Source organism: Hyposmocoma kahamanoa, unplaced genomic scaffold, assembly GCF_003589595.1.
Source record: "Hyposmocoma kahamanoa isolate Upper Pololo Valley unplaced genomic scaffold, ASM358959v1 102, whole genome shotgun sequence".
Classification (NCBI taxonomy): domain Eukaryota; kingdom Metazoa; phylum Arthropoda; class Insecta; order Lepidoptera; family Cosmopterigidae; genus Hyposmocoma; species Hyposmocoma kahamanoa.
Window position 1 is genome coordinate 16,779,056 of NW_020653337.1, and position 19,929 is coordinate 16,798,984.

The window sequence follows — 19,929 nt, forward strand, 5'->3', positions numbered from 1 at the left end:
TGTGTGTGTGTGTGTGTGTGTGTGTGTGTGTGTGTGTGTGTGTGTGTCTGTGTGTCTGTGTATAATGTATACGTGTTGTATGTGGATGTATATTCGTATATATATATGTGGACGTATCTTCTTTTTTCTATTCTATTCTATTCTTATCTATTATATATACACACATATATATATATATATAATATATATGTACATACGTAGACGGTACGCATATATTACGTAAATTTAAATATGTATACATTTACACATGTATAGATAAGAAACAGAAGAGATTCTTGTGAAAGAATTCGCCCAGCAAGTACTGCCACCTTACCAATTTCTGCCCCAAAGCAGTAACGTGATCATTACTGTTTTCCGGTTGTGACAAGCTGTGCGAAATTACAGATACATGGGACTTGTCAACTGCATCTTAGGGTAACGGGCGCAGTGGCAGTACTCCTCAGATCTTTGAGTGGCACTGCAACTGCTAGGGACAGGCGTGTCGCTTACCACCAGGCGCAAGACTTGTTCGTCCCGTCACTTGGTGCCATAAAAGAAACTAACAAGTTTCGATACAATTACGATGTTTAGCACATTTTTCAATGTGGCAGAATAATTGTAGTTGTATATAAAAGTGAAAACTGACGCGCAAAACTCAGACCAAGCCTGTGGACTTAGGAAGGAAACTGGATTCGGAGGCACGTGACGTGATTGGCCGCCGCCAAAAAGGAACATCACGTTGTTCTGATCCAATTTACCCTCGTTCACCAGTATTGTCACCGTTAGTAACAACGAGAATACCATTTTGTCCTGTAAACAGGAAAAGGAAATTAGAAAACTTTGATCAACTTTTTTTTAAGTATAACGTAAGGTTTCCGTGGCGGGAATGAAAAAAAAGCGTAAAAAAACACTTTCTGGAAAATCTTGTTAATTTTAACTTACGACTTAAATCAATAATCATCAACATCGTCATCAACCCATTTATATGTCCCACCGCTGAGCACGCGCCTCCTCTCAGGCGAGGGTTAAGGTAATAGTCCACCACAGTCGCTAGCCCAATGTGGGTTGGGGACGTCACATGTTTTCCGAGGGTTATGAACCTTTTTCGACGTGCAGGTTTTATCCTGATGCCTTCCTTCACCGAAAAGCTTACGGTAAAGTTTGAATTAAGTTAAACTTCACTCATACATTCCGAAAACTCAGATGCGCGCATCTGGATTGGAACCATCTGCACCTGCTTGAGAGGCCGTAGGACAAACCATTAAGCTACTACGTCTTACTAAACTCAACAATGAGATTTAAAATTATTCATAAATATATTTTTATTTATTTCCAGAATTAGGAATGGAAAATGCATTATGTATACCTTCTCAAACAAACTGCGACAGATATTGTTGTAAAGCGAGAAAGTGAAGTAAGCACGTAATATCTCGAGCCTCTCCGAAATTTCATCTACTTTCTCAGTATTGTCAATGGAAGCCGTGAACAGACCTTCAAACCAAGCCAATGAGTACTGGTACATAGGATCAATTTGCGCCATGGAAGCTAGAAAATTGAAGATTCAGATACTAATCCACATTTTTAGAAGTGAATTTTCTACGATCTATTCGTAACACGATATAAAACAATGGCAATCTATCACAAAGTCGAATTTTTTTCCGAAATAACGTTTATTCGAATTTTCATTACACCGAAAACCGAATAATATCAGAATCGTTGTTCTTTCAGGATATGTTGGTTATTTATCGCAAAGACACGATTAGGTTCGGTTAGGTTAGGTTAAGTTAGGTTTAAAAGAAACATACATTTTCCTCTCAAAATTACTTTCGAGGTTATGAAAATTCGAGCAAACGTTATTTCTGGAAAATGTCATTTCGGACTACTGATAGGTAACCTATGTATAACAACACTTGAAGATTATTTTGAAAATCTAGTTTACCGATAAGAAAGAACAAATTAGTAGAATGTTCCGCTATGGGCACATAGTTATCACGAGCCAGATCTATAGCCTTTTCAGTCTCCACAGCCACTATTTGCTTTTCTTTAATCTCATTGGCTGTATCTTTTGCAGAATTAAGAATCTGATAAAAGAAAACATTGGTCATTCTCATTTACCATCAACATATAAATTAATTAATTGAAACTTTCATAGCACTGACCTGTACTGCTTCTTCGTCTTCCAATAAATGTTCTGATGTAGATAGTACAGTAAGTATCTTCTTTTCAATTTCCTGCAACAGCCGCCTGTGCTCCGCACCTTGTGTAGTCAACTCTGACTTAGCTTGCTGCAAATCTGGACGCTCGCGGGCAACTACACGTGCCAGTAACTGAGCTTGCAAACCATCTTTTGCAAGCATAAAGTTCACCAAGGTTACTCGAACACTAACCTCTGGCAGATAATGCGGGTTAGCTAGCTTTGTGCTTATATATAATCTGTTGATTAAATTAATTACAAATGTCAATACTACTACGTCAATGTCAATAAAGAATATACCTATAATAAGACCGACATACTTGAAGTCTTTGCTATATTCCACCACAGAGTCGCCAATCTTGATGCATAGCGCACCTCCTTGACGGAACGTTTGTTGTTGAAGTAAAGGTTCTAACATGGGATCTAACTCTTCCAGCACATTCTCAAGAAGCACCTGAAATTTATTGCCATCGACCAGTGAAGTAGTAAATTTATCAAAACCATTCTATACTTTATTGTATGTGATCACTTCAGTGTTAACGAGTAAATACTACCTCAGCTCGAATTCAATTTTTTCCCTAACTAATACGGTTCATTTTGCTTGGGTCGACCAGCAGGGTTTACTACTTACACTAGTTTTATTTCAGAATTTATTTTTTTGCAAATGAAATTAAAACGACTTGAAAAATGTATTTCGTATTACTATACGTGTTCGATTTAGTTCAGGTTTCTGTTGAACACAGCGTTTTTTTTTTCTAAAATTTGGAGGTAAACTTGCGTTTTTTTTTCTATTGTGAAAATTTTTAGGAACCGTGTTATCAGACCGTATACTAATCAGTGCATATGCTCAAATTTATTACATAATTTTTCAAAAGTGATTGATTTCAACACTTTCACTGTCACGCAGAATCATCCAAAGCCATTTGAGGTCAGTTAGAGATCAAATACTGTGAAAAAATTACCGGTTGTCCGAACTGTACAGCGTTTTCAAGCACACGCCCCAGATCAGCCTGAGTCATGCGACAGACCATTAAGTTGTTTGGCTTCTCCGTGTTTTTAATCCAGCGATTCGCTTGGCCTTGGGGATCAATCATTAGTGGCCATCTTTTGGAATTCCTAAGTAAAATCATTCACAAAATTCAGAATCTTTAAATGTTGAAATTTATTGAAGTGGTACTAATTTAATTTATTGTGAAATATCCCACTATAATAGTTTGTTATATTAATACAAAGATGGTACATAAAGAAAAATTTCTTCAATCTGATTCGAACCTGAGCATAGTTCGAGTCTCGTCAGGTCGAAGGAATTTTTCTATGTCAAATATCGAATATTTGTATTAAAAATTATCTCAAATGTTCTTAAACAAAAAACTCTGTACCTAGGTACAATTTAAATATGACTTCACTTTAAACATGCAATGAATTCTTACATGATAATAATGGCACTTTCCACACTGAAGTCGTCGGCTGGTAAGCCGTCAATGTTCCATTGTTGAATGGCGACAGCGTCACCCAGTGACTTTGTTAAACTGAAATTGAGCGTACACACCACACCCTGATCGTGCGTAGCTTGCGCCCATGACTTTACCTAAAAACAAGACAAGGAATCGCTGTACTGTCAACAGCACACATTCAAAGATGTATGATGAAAAATTTCGATTGATATCAAAATCAACGAAATGATAAGGCGACGTGACAAAACGATTCAGTTGTACACGTAATTGTAACATTACGAGTAACATCAACTTTGCTTTCACCCAGATGACAGCCCTCAGTATATGATAAGATCCTTAATTCAGATTTTTATTTTTTGCTGTTTAATAAATTATTTAAATACAGTATCACACTAATGCTATATTTCTAATATACGTTTTCTCAGTTTCTTAACGATCTCGCCAAGATTGGGCTTTATCTGGAGATATTAATACAGTGTTTTGTAATCTGAGGTAAATAAAAAAAATTCCTTGTTCATATTGCATAATTAGCCTAATAAAGTAACCTCATCAATTTCGATTTAGAATAAAGACATCAGTTTTGAAAATGTTGGCACTTAGAAATAAAACAGTTTTTTATAATGTAAATGTATTTGTTTTATATTCTTTAAATAGTTCTGATTTCTTTTCAATCGGGCAAAAAAGATTTTACTCATTTAAGTGTCACTTACTTGTTCAATTCTGAATGCCGATGTAAATGGTCCAAGATACGCAATAATACCAGCTGCAATTAGAATATCACCTAGAAATATAAATATTGTTAAAGAGCCGGTTCCTAAAAATCAGCGCTTTTTACAATTCAGTTTTTAGTTACAGTCTAACCTGTGAGGGTATTGTAAGTTTCTCTCAAGGTCTTAGCAATTTGAGTCCATCGAGTTTTCTCCCCGCCCAGACCTGTGATCAACATCTTTGCTCGCATTAGTTTATTGCTGCAGTCCATTACTTCATCGTCGAGCAACTTTTGTTGCCTATTTTGTTCCGCAAGAGCTGCTTCGAGTTTCCCTAATTTTGCTTGAATCTAAAAACGCACATAATCCTTGTTCAATAATGTACTTTTTTAATCGAACGACTTATTGTTACTTTTTAAACGGCTGCTGTGGCATTTGTGGATGACAAACCTCAGCGAGTTGAGCTTGTTTGACGGCGAGAGCAGCCATGGCCTTGTCGTAGACAGCTTGCGCTGCAGCTAACTTTTGCTTCTTAGGTGCCACCACTTTGGCCACCTTATCGTACTTTGTCATCGCAATTACCCACTTACACATGCCTGTGAATAATTCCAGAAACATTCAAGTTTTTGAAATATTGAATAAGAATTACATACAGTCGAAACCTTTTATTTTTTTTTGTATAAATGACGAATAAATATTTAAACTTATTAACGTAAAACACGGAACTTGTTTTATATAACCTATTTCATTCATAAAATTTTTGTTCGAATTGAACAAATAACTTTGTTCAATTTCTTATCGTAGAATCTTTAAACCTAGAGAGGTTGTCTGAAAAGTTGTCATTTTGCAGAAGGTTGCTCAAGCCTGTCATGTGCTCTTACTACACCAATGATGCTAAATTCATCAATGCACGAAAGTAACAGCAACAAGCGAGAAAGATTTTTTACCTTCAGCAGCGATGGAGACAACTCGCATCTTCTCCGGCACAAATGCTTCGTCTTGCATAACAGTTGTCATCAGTTTCTTCATCACAGGCGGAGGAATATTATCTTTGTCGTAATTCTGAAGGCCTTCCAGGAACTTGATATCGTTGAGCAACTTTTTTGATGGACCCCAATAGTCTTCTATTGTTCCCACGCCGGATGGATTTGGAACTTTGTCAGGTTTCATTTCCTGTGCAAGAACAACCAAAATTTCTTAGTGACTGTAAAATACTGCACTTTATCATACATTCATGACTAATCTAGCTTTAGGTAGAGTATTTCCCTGGTTATATTTCAGTGTAAATCGTCTTTAATATATAAATAAAAGCGTCTTCTATAATAAGATTTCGACTGATATTCAAAATTTGCCATTAACGGGGTTTAAAATTATAGTGAAACAAAAATTTTACACTCTAGGTTTATTATACAGCTTTTTTGTACTTGAATGACAAAAATTCGTGATAGTGACACGTTTAGCTCTTGCGGGTAGTCTCAATCTAAGATGTTTAAATTCAATAAATAGTAATGATAAATGTATTTAAATTTCTTGCTCATACTTCTCAGGGAAATTACAAATAAGCAGTAGTGTTTAATCAGTATGACAATTTCAAGTGTAATGTGCTATGAAATACAGATTGTTTGAGTTTGACTTCGGAATAATTTTTCGTTGTTTCCTATTTCTTTAGAAAAAACATGCTCAAACTCGCTTTGCTTACCCTACATTAACTATTAACTAGTAATTGTTTGTCATTTGTTAATATAATCATTGACTATAAAGTAAATGAATACAGGGAAAAATTCAATGGGACATGTACAGAAACTAACTGCCATGTTTCGCTGTTCAGCTGTTTTACTGTACTTAAAGCGGTATACAGAAAAACTTAGTTAAGTTTATGTTATACTGGAATGTTTTGTTTTTTAATACTTTTAAATGTAATAAATACAATAAATAAATAAAAATAAAAATAAAATAAAGGAAACATTATATTATTTTTCTTAATAGAAATGACTGCATTCACAGATTTTTTGAAAAGCTTACCTGGGCAGAGGGTCGAAGCAACTAAAAATGCACAAAATAAACTCTATTTCAATGAACTAATCGATGCGATCATATAAAATCTCTCCAATAACCAATCATTCTCGGACTAGCGTTCACTACCTAATTTCCGTAGCAATTTTTATTATTTAAGTAATAGATTTTTTATCGTGCAATATTTTTAACATTCGAGTATCGTTAAATATTATTTCATATTCAAATAATAAAAATTGACACGGAAATTAGATAGTGAACATTAATCCGAGAATTGCCGTAATCATTGGGTCAATAAAGTTGGTTCGACTTCAGGTAAGCCGGTCAAAAAAATCTGTGAATGCAGTTAGGGTCTACTCACACTGGCGCAGAGTCAAAGCGTTGCGACGTGTCATGTTTTTCGCCTTTAGCATATTCATCTTTATTTTCCCTTTATTAAGGTATAAATTTGTGTTATGCAAATATGGAGAGGAGCGGCTTCTTTTCGGTGGCGGTTGCTTGGGCGTAGTGATCTGACGTCTCACTACGCCCAAGCAACCGCCGCCGAAAAGAAGCCGCCGACCACACTGTGATCCGGTCGCACTAATGCGAGTGTCGTCGACCCGCGTCGCCAGACGTTGTAGTTGACAAACAAGACGCGACGCGACGCTTCGACTCTGCGCCAGTGTGAGTTGAGCCTTATTCTTATTATAAAAAAATGAGAATATTTCCTTTAAGAAAAAAAAAAGTTTTGAGGTAGTTCCCCTTTATATACATATAATAATATACATTTATATCCCATTGATTTTTTCCACCCTGTATGTTCATTTAAATCTCTAATTCTAATTTTTATTCTTTTAATTTACTTACCGAAGTTAAGTACATACATCTATGTTAAGTAGGGGACATATAGGAGTGTATTAAAATAAATAAATATTTATATAATGGAACGCAGTCGACGTAGATAATATAGAAAAAAAATGAGTTATAACAACATTTTCTCAAACTTACCGGATCGTCCCACTGCCGATAAAGCGTTGAAAGTAAAAATCACAAGCAAATCTTAAAATGTATGAGTAAGTCACATACTTAAGAGGTAGATAATAAAGAGAAGAGAATAACTGACAAACCTTTCAGTCTCTATGAAAGGTTCTATTATATTATTGCAGTTTTGTTTATACCCATGGATTAAATTAATTAACTAGTTCAGGAAAACTACATTGTTTGATCTACTACAATCCAGGGGTATAATAGAAACGCCGATAATATATCGTAAATATAATCGAAAATAAAAGGTATTTACGTATTATGTTCTAAGCGGTAAATTGTACACGACCGACTGGCAATACGTATTATTACCAAACAGTTTAGTATAACCTCCTAAGACCCAGCAAATTATAATGGGAAAAGCGCTAAACGCCCAATATACGTTAAAGCCTATGCAGTATAAAATACAGCGGTGAATTTAAATGCGATAGTTTTATTACAATGTGCATTTGGCATTTATATGAATATAGTCTGGGTCTGAATCACTTCACGTATTATGTTTTCATGTACTTGGGGCCTTAGGAGGGTAGCCTATTATTGTAAATGCAGTTTTTTGTTTTTGCTGGGATAGTGTAGGAAAATCTGAAACTGTACCAGATAATGTAAGACTATCTTAGGGCGCCTTTAAATCAGACGCTTGTAGAAGCGCTGAAGTGGCGCGACTGTGGCGCTTCAGTAATTTTTAGCTCACTAATTGTAACTGGCATGCGCGTGTCACGATAGTGGCGCTGCAACTGCGTTTTTAAAAACTGTATGAAATTTGTAGTGGCGCGCTTCTATAAGCATCTAATTTTAAGACGCCTTTAGGTGCCATTCAGTCTTTTTTATGAAAATAATTTTGGAATAGCGAATTTTTGGGTTTTCTCAATTGCTCCGTGTTGGAAAACGAAACCATTTTTCGTATTAAATAGCTTATATTTATTTTTTCAAACAAATCAACGTTTCACACGCACCAATACAAATAAGCAATACTAACTTACCAATACAAAACACATTACCAATAGAGCATAATTAATTTCAATTTTCCTTTACGAGCGTGATAAAATCGTCATAAAAATACGTCATGTAGCGTTAAATGGTGAAAAACAATAATATATTTTGAATTATAGTCGTAGATCAAAGGGATGAAACTATTCCAACAAGATGCCGCAATAGTAAAAACTATTTTGATATAAACATTTTTCGGAGCTTGGAACGGGCATATGGTCCCATAAAATAGTCACCACATTCACCCGACATTGCGACGTCTGTTTTTCTTTTTGTATATGGCTATACACGATAAGGGTCTATACACGATAAGGGTCAAGTTTATAAATCCCGAACACCGACCAGGAAATAAAAGTTGCTGTTGATTATCATTTCTACATTACTCACAACATGTCTTTGTCAAAAGATACTAGAGATGTTTCGAATCGTGGCCATACCTGCTTATACCGAAGCGTAGCCAAGTAGCAATACTTATTTAAGTAAATTTCCATTTCCATGAAAAACTAAGTATTAAAGACCAACTTAGAGTCGTTACATGCGGCGACTTTACGATACAATATATACGCAAAATAGATACGCGATTGCATGTGTAGCGATGCAATCGCGCGTTTGTATCGGTTTAGTCGCACGCTTGCATCGCTGCTTATAATCGCGCGCGTGTGTAAAGGTAGACGATTAGCGACTGTATCACTACTGCTTCGCGTTTGCATCGCTGCTATAAGTCGCCGTGTGTAACTTAATGTTCGCATTGTTTTCTTTCAATACAATGAAAAGATGCTAACATTATTCACATGAGTCAATTTACGTTTCACCAAAAATGTAACTTGGTATAGCAAATCAAGTTCTTAGGGTTTCGCGATTGTTACACAATGGTAATGAACAAAATAACGTTACGGACCTTTTACAGGTCCCATGGTCGCGGCTGACTTGTTGGAGCTGTAAAGGACCCGAAACGCTGTTTTGTTTGAAAAAAAAACGAGAAATAGTTTCATTCGCAAAAGATGTGCCAAAGCAACTTCCATATAAAAGAGCCAATAATATCGAATTCTTAGGTTTTTGAAATAGCTATTTGGAAATGAAAACATTGAAATAGACTTAGATCCGGAAAATAGTTTCATTTCCGTAATCATTCATTTAATAATAATACAAGTTTCCGTGTAATTGCTATGGTTTCGAGTTTCCCCATACTGCTCCAAATAAAATGACTATATTGTAAATGTAAATAAGGTAATTAATATACAAGTATTTATAGATTTGTCGTCTTCTGATTGTTTATAGGAATTAAAAAAGTCTACCGTCGTTACCTTCAGAATACAAACAGCCTCCATGACAAGCTTAATGCCCCTTGGAGGACTCTTCATGGTTTTGATAAAGGTGATATCCTGAGGCGTCAGAGTATCTAGAGCCGCTAAGGCAGAATTAAGAATTGGCATTGCCTCTGCTAGGTCGGCATCGCATTCATCTTTGATAGCTTGGGCTTCTCCTGCCTGTTCAGAAAGCAGACATATGTTACAAGGGGAAAAGGCCGATGCAAAACCCCGTTAAACCTGTTTTATTCTTCCAACAAAACAAAAAAAGCACATGGACTCTTTTTCGTTTCTTTAAAAGCTTTGAAGCAGTAGTAGCAGAAGAGTTCCTTGTGAAAGAGTTCATTCAAGAAAGTACTGCCACCTTACCTATTTCTGCCGCCAAGCAGTAATGTGAGCAGTAGTGCGGGCATTAATGCGTTCCAGTTTTAAAAGGTAAGGGTGCTGGTGAAAGTACAGGCACATGGGATATCAACTGTCTCAGCCCATCAGATCTTGCGTTATAAAACGCTAAGTGGCACAGCAACAGCTGTGGACTGGTGTCTCGCTTACCACCAGGTGCACGACTTGTTCGTCCCGTTACTTGGTGTCATGAAAACTTATTTTTCACCCACAGTAGTTTCACCCTAGTGGCGAAATTGGTAACCACAAAATTTCAATTTCAAAATTCAATGAAATTACCCACTTTCAATATAAATACCTATTTCTAATTGCAACATATAACTACAGCACCTGCGAGTATATGTATATCATTACGCATTTTCAGTGTTTAATCGATTGACTAATTAAATATACTTGTAATTGAACGTTATGACTATTCATTAAGTAGAATGTGACGAAGTTCCGGAAGGAACAACTTGCGGCCTCTAGCGGCACTAGGGGCAACCACGAAGCATAACCATAACACAGTCTAACCTGACACTGTGCCATAACCATCAAATTATGAATTTGACAAAAAAAAACTCTGTAAACTCCTGTAGAGTTTGATTAATACACAAATAGACAGCAGGTAATTAATTATTAATTTAATATTGAAATATAATGTGTGATTGTTATTTATTTAAGTAGGATGTGGTTAGGCTTTGGGAAGAACACTAATGTGAACAATCACATTAGTAAAGTTTGCTTTTAACAGGTTTTAGCTCTGTACGATGTTATATGCGTACCCATAAGTGGAAACACAGAACGCACCATGAGTCATTAATTATATAAAATCACAAAGGATTCAGACTAAAATGCTCATACCTGCTCCTCAGCAGCCGCCTGGTCCACCAACACGTCGGCTTCAATCAAGGCAACCCCTTCTTTCTCTTTTTCCACTTTAGCCGTAGTTTCCGCTACAGCTGCGGCTCCAGCGGCTAGCTTCGGCTGAAGGAGAACCAATGCTTCTTGCAGCGCTGCTACAGACTTAGCCGCTATGGCTAGCTGATCTAATCCTGTTAAATACCTCTTCTCGCCTGATAGCAGCTCACTGATTGGTAATACGTTATTTCTTAGTAAAGATACGTCAAGTCAAAGATGACAAGTGTACAATAACCATCGATTACATAATCAGAAATAGAGACGAATGTCATTTAATTTGTTTGAAAACTATTCTGTCAAATCATTATGGTGACAACTGCGCTCCATTTGGCCAGCCCGAAGTCGAAACAATTGACGGGTGTCGTCAATTGTTTCAGTTCAAATCGATCAGTTTAACTTGAGCTTTTCTATAATGGATGAAAATTTCAAAATTACATATTTCATATTTAATTACCGACGAAATGAGATTCCGCTTGTTTTGTATTTAGACGTTTTGTTGTCTTTCCCACACCGCCGAATGGAACAACCCCCATTGTTAGAGATATTATCTTTATTACAATAAAATAACAAATAAATAAATACAGAACATTTTTGGAATATACGGAGCTACGGCTCCGTATATTTTACGCTGTTTATTTTATGTTGTACGCAACAGGTCAGTTGTTGGCGCTGTACTATTTCAGTTCTCTAATTTGTTATTTTACCGCAAACGAGAGTTGATATTTAAAAGCGATTAAGGCTCATTTGCCTGATGAGTTGTCAGGGATAGATGACCCTTATCTCGTCTCTATTTCTGGTTATATATTGTACGCACGTAAGATGTACGATGGCAATAAGAAATAGATAACTCACTTTCGCTTTTTAGACAATAAAGCTTTGAACATACTGATGAGTCCAAGATATGCTGTTGGAGTTACGTAATTATATCTTTTGACGCGAAGCAAAAATTTCCTTGTTAACTCTTGGGTGTCGGTATGGAATACTTGGCATAGGAAGATCGCTGCTTCTCGTTCTAGATCCGTCAATTCGATATCTTTGAGGAACCGTGTGGCCACGGCCAATAAAGCGTCTGGGGGCCATTCCTGTTATTAATTTTTTTGTGTTATGGTTATAATAAATAAATATTATAAAAAAATTAAACTATTTCCGTGTGTAATCATTGTAAAGGCGTGGAAATGACGATGGCAGTGAAATAATAAGCTACTTTATATAAAGCGTACATCTATTTTGGTAGTCCCTGTACAGACTATCAGTATTGTATAACTGAATCTGAGCAATAGGAAAAACAATCCCATTGACCAGACCAGTCTAACTACCAATCTGAAAAACGGGAAACGAACTTAATATTTCTACAAAAATTCTGTTGTTATTATAAAATCTCATTATACGAATACGTTTAACTTGATAAATGTAGACAGAAAACTGATCTAATTGAATATTTTTGCCATTCATAAGACAATGTCAAAGTAATATGCAAATACCTTCTCCAGAATTAACATGAAACTTTTTTCATACAGCTCGTACCTGGAACCAATCGATGGTGCAGCAATTGACAAGCGATGGGAACTTGCGGATGCGCGTACGCAGAGAAGTACCGGCTGGAGACATGGCTAGCACTATGTGTAGCTGGTCGCGAACGATAGACACGAAATAAGCGTATAGCGCAGTGGGACTGCCGTCCGTTTGTAAGGATTTGTCGCGTTGACGGTCCACCTGTAATTATCATGGTAGGTTTTTAGTTGTTTCCAAATTTAACATGCCAGACAACCACACCGATCACCTGGTCTCAAACTATGAATACCCCTGTACTGTGAGTACCAACGTAACGGAAACTCTGGGGAAAAACTTAGAACACTCAGACTCGAAACAACTTAGAAAAAGTTCATTTCCCAAATTGATCTTACCGGGAATTGAACTCGGAACCACTTCATCTAGCGCCCATGGTACAAATAATTGGAACACCGAAGTCTTCAAATTACTAACACCCATTTTGGTACAAACCAATTATCAAATATGACTACTTCAATATCTCGCAACTTACCACACGCATTTTCTCGCAAAGCTCTGCCTTTTCATCAGCACCAAAAATGTTGGGTACCTCTCCTGAATTTAACATATTGTTGACGTCTTCCAAGAATCCTTCTTCTTTAATCTACAAAAATCCTTATTTTATTGTTCGTTCAATTGCTATCTTTAATTAAAGCAACTGAAGCGAATTTACCTGTGATTCAATAAACAAGAAAACCATGTGTAAGTCCGGGGTGCTTGTTTTCTTTAGCAGAGTTTTCAAATCTTCTCGCCATTCATTCTTACCGTAAGTTCGGCTCATTTCAACCTGAATTTAAATATCGAGTTAGTATTGTTAACATATTGGAAATAAAACTATATTTTCGGATCTAAAACTGGTATAGTTGTTTATTTTTCTTTTCAAAACAAACCAACGCTTCGGGCTCTTTACATGATCACGACTGACAAAATTTAATTTTATCTAATGAAACTCTATTATCAAAATAAAAAGTAACAATATCGCACACTGCATCAGTGTGCAACAAGTCACGTCTGAAAAATGACAAAGATTCCACGAAGGAAATTAGACGCCAACTTTTTTTTGCTTAAGCAGGACACTTACAAAGTTTCACATTATATACTCATAAAGGGTCTTCCAATAAGAGGTTTCATTTTGATATGTAAAAAAAAACGAGTATTTTTAAGCGAAATCATCGGATGTTTATTTAATTGTAAAGAGGAGGGTATGCCAATAATAATGGAAAACAATATCACTTAAATAGCCGCCATGGCTGTGCTTGCAAGACCATATTGTTTTCATGAAATTTTCCATCACCAATTCGCAAATGAGGCTGGAGCAACTGTTACGGTGAATGGATGGCGCTACCGAACGATGATCAATGATTTTGTATTGGCGGAATTGGAAAATATTGATGTGGCGACGTTTATTTTCAACAAGACGGCGCTACGTGTTACACAAGTAACGATACCATCGCTCTTTTGCGTGAAAAATTTCCTGACCATGTTATTTCTCGAAGAGGCGTTCACAATTGGCCACCGAGTTCTTGTGATTAACACATTTGGACTTTTTTCTTTAGGGCTACGTGAAAGATAAGGTCTATGCCAATAGCCCACAATCGATTCAAGACCTCAAACATGGAATTCGTGAAGTTATCGAGGATAAACAGCCGCAAATGTGCGGATTGGTGATGGAAAATTTCATGAAAAGAATATGGTCCTGCAAGCGCAGCCGTGGCGGCCATTTAACGGATATTGTTTTCCATCATTAATGGCATACCTCCTCTTTTCAATTCATCCAATGATTTCGCTTAAAAATTCTCGTTTTTTTCACATATCAAAGTGAAACCTCTTTTTGGAAGACCCTTTACATAATAGTTTCATGTAGTTCGTCTTATTTTATTTCAAAAGCACTTTTGACGTATGCTATCCATATGACGTAGCGTATGACGTATGGGCAAAGGACTCCTCAAAAATCCTCCACTGCTGTCTGTCTTTGGCGGTTCTAAATCATCAAGATCGTCCTGCGAATACCTTCTCGGCAGGCCCCGCCGTCGCATGAATTTAAAACATCAAGGGTACGAATTAAATTAATTTGTCGTATTTCATGTTTCTTGCTAATAAGGCTAAAACAAACCTGTCGCATCGTATTCAAACTTTAAAGAATATGTATATTCGTTACCTGAAAGAGATCATATTCGTTGATATGCGCGGCTAGTCTAGTGAGTGACTGTCTGCCAGAACCACCGAGACCCACGAGTAAGGCGTGAGAACTCGGTTGCGCCAGAACACGGCAAATTCGAGATACGTGTTCGATGGCAAATCTGAAATAGTAGCCAGTATATTATTTTAAAGTTAATCTAAAAACCTTTAGTCATTTCTTATAGTGTTACCAGTATTATAAAACAGGTTTGACTCGTACTAAGAGGAGGATATAAAATTATTTATTGTAACTTTATCACAGTCTTGAATTGCAGCAATATATAAGTTAATTAATATTGTATATTGTTACAAAATGGTTGTAACATAGTAATGAAGACCAGGATTCCCCAAGTATAACCTTTTTTTTTTTAACCTAACAAGTATACTGCTATTCTCGCATAGAGATCTCACGATGTCGCTCTCGCACAAGTCGCGCCTTATCGTGCCAGCCCTACTGTGTTACAGGAGTTCGTATCTGACAACAATTACACAACGCTTACAGAATAGTATAATAAGACGACTACCGCCTATTTGGCGCATCAACGCCTACACTTTGCTCGGAGTGTATGGTTGGCTCACATAAAATCATTGTTGTCAAATTATTATTTTAGTTGTATCTAAAAATTGTAAATATAATTTGAAAAAATTAAGGAGTTTATCACAGTATTCTCGTGCCATATTGGAATAACCTTTCTTAAAAACAATACTTACATATTGATATATTTTTACGAGGATCGCGGATTGGTATCTCGCATATGGGAGTATGATTATGAAATTGAAATGAAGTGCTAAACAATTCTGAATTTGAGTTACTCTTGTTCAAACCACCATAAACACAACAATGAACACGTCTACTCTTTGATGTTATCTTTTAAAAACCGAGCGAACGCTTCTATAATGAATGGCACATGTGACGACCCGCACTATGCAACTCGAGTGCACCGCAAAATTATGTGGATGTGTGCGTTCGTAACCGCATGGCGGGCGTGTACACATACGAGTCACGCTGTTTTACTTTCTGATGTATTAGATCGCACTGCTGGCCACGGCTCTCCTCTAGAGAGAGGGTTAAGGCCATAGTCTGCCACCCTGGCTCAAGACCAGAGACATCACATGTTTACAACGCATGCCAGGTACAGCTACCACGATAATAATATAGTTTGACTGAGTGTAGAAAATTGCAACTTGGAAATATTTAAATACCTGAACAACACAAGATTCATCGGCTTTTTGGACATATTGTTGAATTCCACAAGAAAAGCTTCCACTGTAGAGTTCAAATGTTCCATGTTAATAGTCTCCATGTAGAATCTTGTGTCAACTTTTGGATTTGCAAAGTCGCAGTATATGAGATTTCGCAAATGCTGATCAGTAATCTGAGAAAAAATATAGGTTTTGAAAACTGTTATATTTATTTTCCATTCTGTGATTAGTTAGATCAATTACTTAGTATTTTCGAAGTTTGAACAAAGAAGTAGTTTTGGCTGAGGCAAAAACCAAACAAATGGACGATCTATTTTCGCACTATATTAAAACACATCAATAATGAAACTTTGCCTGTCCAGATGTAGTGTACACGAATATTTTTTTTTTTACTTTCCGATAAATATATGTTTATTTGAAATATAAGTGTACTTGGTACTTGGTGTAACGGGCTGGTAAATATAAGTGTAAAGAAAATAGTTATTTATTTACTTAGTCGCAAATATTTACCGTTTTATCTTCAGAACCTTCGGTAAGCCGCGACAACATAGAATCAAAATTATCGTTCAGGCACTTCGCGGTAGCATCGCGTAAACAATTTACTAGCCACACACGATCCGCTTCTTCTACTAAACGGTCGGAGAAAATACGCAAACACTCGTGAATCCATAACCTCTTTATTGACTGCAGATCTGGAGTCACTTCGGGTACCGACAGGAGAACACCCTGAACAGGAAACCAATAAGTTACACGTTTAACCAACAAGTGTTAAAAAACATTTATTTCGGACCTGCATCCATTATCACATGCAGCGAGTTAAAACGATATAAGCGATAGTAGCGATACAAACGCGCGTTTAAATGCAATTGCATCAATGCAAACAGGCGACTGCATCGATACAATTACGCGACTGCATGGATGCCGTCGCTTAGGTATATTGAATCACTAAAAACGTAGATCAAGGTTGCATCGCGTTGGTATCTTGATGATATCGCTGCTTAAGTAGTACCTGTGCGTATACAAAGTATGTATAAAGGTAGAATATTAGCTACTACATCGCAACTGAATTGCTGCAGACGCGCTGCTAAAAGTCGTGTGTAATCGATCTAAACGGACAATCAAGTCTGATTGTTACTATGGTCAGGTTGCGATGGTGCTGGTGCGCAACTGCTGCGTCAAGGAGGCTTGTCGCTTTCTGATTATGGATTAGAAGCTATCCGTATGCGCTGCTATCTGCGAACATTTTTTTTACAGCGTTGATGCGATGCAGTAACGCAGCAGCTTCAACAACATCCTGAACGCATTATTATATTGAACACGTAGGGCGCAGTACGCTTTTTGTGCAATTGCTGACCAAAAATTGCAAGTCATAGAGTTGATTGTATTAAATAAATTACTCACCAGTATAACTCTTGAGAAATCCCGTAGATTGAACGTATAGTGTGACTTTGATGGTGTTGGAAGTAAATTTAGTCGACATTGTTGATAGACTTCTAACGTTCCACTGACTATTTCTTCAATACACGGGTCGAACTCTTTTGAAAAACCTCTGCAATACGACATTTAGGATGAGGCCAGACGAGCGTAGTTTTGTAAGTCGTGAGTCGCGTTTTTTGAATCGCGTAATTTAACGTTCAACAGAAATTCGGTTGGGGCGTAAGGCGAAGGTACTTTATTCAGTTGCTTTTATGCATTTGTACGGGGTGTTTGTGTCATATAGTGTAATGGAGCAAGAAACGAAACACCCCTTTTATCACCCCCAGCAGCAGGTTGCACGGCGCGACCGAAATTCAGTTGTAATTACGCGCGTTAGTCAGCACACAACTTATTTTGCGTCGTCGTGTGGAACAAACCGGACTTTTATATGAAACCGAATGCAGCGTCAATTACACAACTCACAAATTTACGTTAGTGTGGCCTCATCCTAAGAGATAAAAAATATTCAAACTAAACTACACGTATTATTAATTATAAAATAATTATTACCTCGTGTCCAGATGCCACAGCATAATCTTACAGAATATGACCCTAAGTGTGTCTTCGTCAAACTCGTCAATACAAAGGAAGGAGAAATGCCTTGAAAATCGTGGAGTCACTAACTTTGCACCTGGCGTCGGCTTGCCCATGGCACACATAAACTGGGTTTCAAAAAACATACAGCAAATTTAAGTACCATTTAAACAATTGTCGTAAATTTAGTAATTTTTTTAGTACGTTCTTTAATTTCACTAAGAGTCACTGAGAAGTCATTACGGTAATGGATGTTTATAAGTGGATGCTTTCTCGAAAATGAAGAAAGTTCTCGACGGAACTTGAACCTAACGCAAACCACAACTACAAAGTTGAGAGTTGCTGGAATTGTGGGTGTACAGACGAAGCTTCCAATTCCTACATAATTACAATTACTACTACTAAAGACACTACCTAGATGCAAAGATGGCCCCGAGACACTGAAAACCATACAGAAAAGAAAATGGGAATATCTCAGACATGTCATGAGGAGCAACAAACATAAGCTTCAATTTATCATTCAAGTAAAGGTGAAGGGTAGATAAGTAGGCCTGGTGGAAGGACGACATCGTGACTTTACAACTACGTAAATGTACTTTTATAAAACAACAACTTCAATAGCAGCAGTAGAGCTACTTGTGAAAGTGATTGTCCAGGCAAGCACCTTACCACCTTCTGCCGTCAAGTAGTAATAATAAATTATAATAATGAGCATTATTGTGTTTCGGTTTTTGAAAGGTGCTGGTGAAACGCACACAAGCTCTAATAACAAGACACACAATAGCCAGTTAGAAGTTCTTTATAACGGCATAGGTTGCATTTATAAGTTCTACAGTACGTATAAGCGGCTACAGCGCCGCTGTACCTCCCCCAAAATGAGCACCGATTTATAAACTATGGGTCCTACAGTGGTCGTAAATGTATGTTAGTACGAAGATACTAAGGAGGGAGAAAGAAGATGTGCGCGGTAAATGTGCATCTAAGTAATACAAAGGAGCTAAGTGAGCGGTAATGTGCACCTAATTATCTAAAATAAATTCTTGTAGCGCGACTATAGCGTTCGCATCGTATTTAGTCGCGACTGTACCTCTCAATTAGAGTTTACGGCGCTATGCTAGATATTCAACAGCAATATTATGGGGAAACAAACAAAACACATTTTATTGCTCATAAAGACCGTGACCTTGCAGACTGGAAATAAGTGATGCAGGATATGATTGTAAATAAAAAATGACAATAGATTACTAAAATAAATTTTCCGTTTAATACATGCAAAATGAAAGTGCGAGTACCAGTTTATTGTAAATATATACATATATTTTAGCTAAAATTTTTACACGCCTTCAGCATGCGCAGTTTTTGTGTAAAAAGTACATTTAATTAGAGTGTGTGAAGTTTGAATTTAGTTTAAATAAGATATTTCAGCTTTGTTGGAAGTTTCTTTAGGGTCATGGGTGAGAAAGTGTGAAGTGGATTCGGTTTTTATATATATTTAAGATATTAAAAAATATATCAATAACCTAAAAAATTGGTTTTATTAAAAACTGTAATGGCGTCTCTGTTACGACAGCCTTCAGAGTTTACTAACACCATTCTACCGATTTAAACGCTGTTACAATTGTGGTATTGACGTGCTATTGCTTACAAGTTGTTGTGGTTGAGAGTTCTACAGTAACTTTACTTCTAAAAACTTAATTTTAGAAGTAAAGTTACTGTAGAACTCTCAAATATAACGGCCTAAGCGCTACTTTAGAAATATATTTATCTGTTGTAGATATAGCGTTTCAAAGGCTGTAGTAAAATCTATTTAACAGTTCCAGGTGTTAGAAACATACTATATACCACCTACAGCGTTTTAAACGAAGTTAAGTTAATCACTCCATTCAAACACTTCTAACTTCAAAAGCCCTCTACAACACCTCACGGTGTTAGAAAAGCTATTTATAACTCTGCTTTACATCAAATGCCCACACAATAGCACTATGACTAGCCTTTTTATCTCTCTTAGGATTACATTTACC

General features: G+C 36.7%; 1 protein-coding gene across 1 annotated transcript in view; it reads right to left on the reverse strand.

Annotated features, from left to right (window-relative positions):
* LOC113232159 (dynein heavy chain 7, axonemal) overlaps window positions 1-19,929 on the reverse strand; it is a 77,116-nt gene that overhangs the window by 18,334 nt on the left and 38,853 nt on the right. Inside the window, exons 39-60 of the mRNA XM_026466800.1 lie at window positions 17,885-18,036; window positions 17,300-17,447; window positions 16,409-16,624; window positions 15,899-16,071; window positions 14,676-14,817; window positions 13,191-13,304; window positions 13,011-13,121; window positions 12,494-12,682; window positions 11,822-12,051; window positions 10,913-11,138; window positions 9,665-9,847; window positions 5,282-5,507; window positions 4,785-4,930; window positions 4,489-4,684; window positions 4,338-4,408; window positions 3,604-3,761; window positions 3,136-3,289; window positions 2,494-2,627; window positions 2,139-2,412; window positions 1,919-2,060; window positions 1,346-1,524; window positions 626-789 (exon numbers count right to left, since the gene is read on the reverse strand). Of these exons, the coding sequence (XP_026322585.1) occupies window positions 626-789; window positions 1,346-1,524; window positions 1,919-2,060; window positions 2,139-2,412; window positions 2,494-2,627; window positions 3,136-3,289; window positions 3,604-3,761; window positions 4,338-4,408; window positions 4,489-4,684; window positions 4,785-4,930; window positions 5,282-5,507; window positions 9,665-9,847; window positions 10,913-11,138; window positions 11,822-12,051; window positions 12,494-12,682; window positions 13,011-13,121; window positions 13,191-13,304; window positions 14,676-14,817; window positions 15,899-16,071; window positions 16,409-16,624; window positions 17,300-17,447; window positions 17,885-18,036 (3,728 nt within the window). The remainder of the gene's footprint in view (window positions 1-625; window positions 790-1,345; window positions 1,525-1,918; window positions 2,061-2,138; window positions 2,413-2,493; window positions 2,628-3,135; window positions 3,290-3,603; window positions 3,762-4,337; window positions 4,409-4,488; window positions 4,685-4,784; window positions 4,931-5,281; window positions 5,508-9,664; window positions 9,848-10,912; window positions 11,139-11,821; window positions 12,052-12,493; window positions 12,683-13,010; window positions 13,122-13,190; window positions 13,305-14,675; window positions 14,818-15,898; window positions 16,072-16,408; window positions 16,625-17,299; window positions 17,448-17,884; window positions 18,037-19,929) is intronic.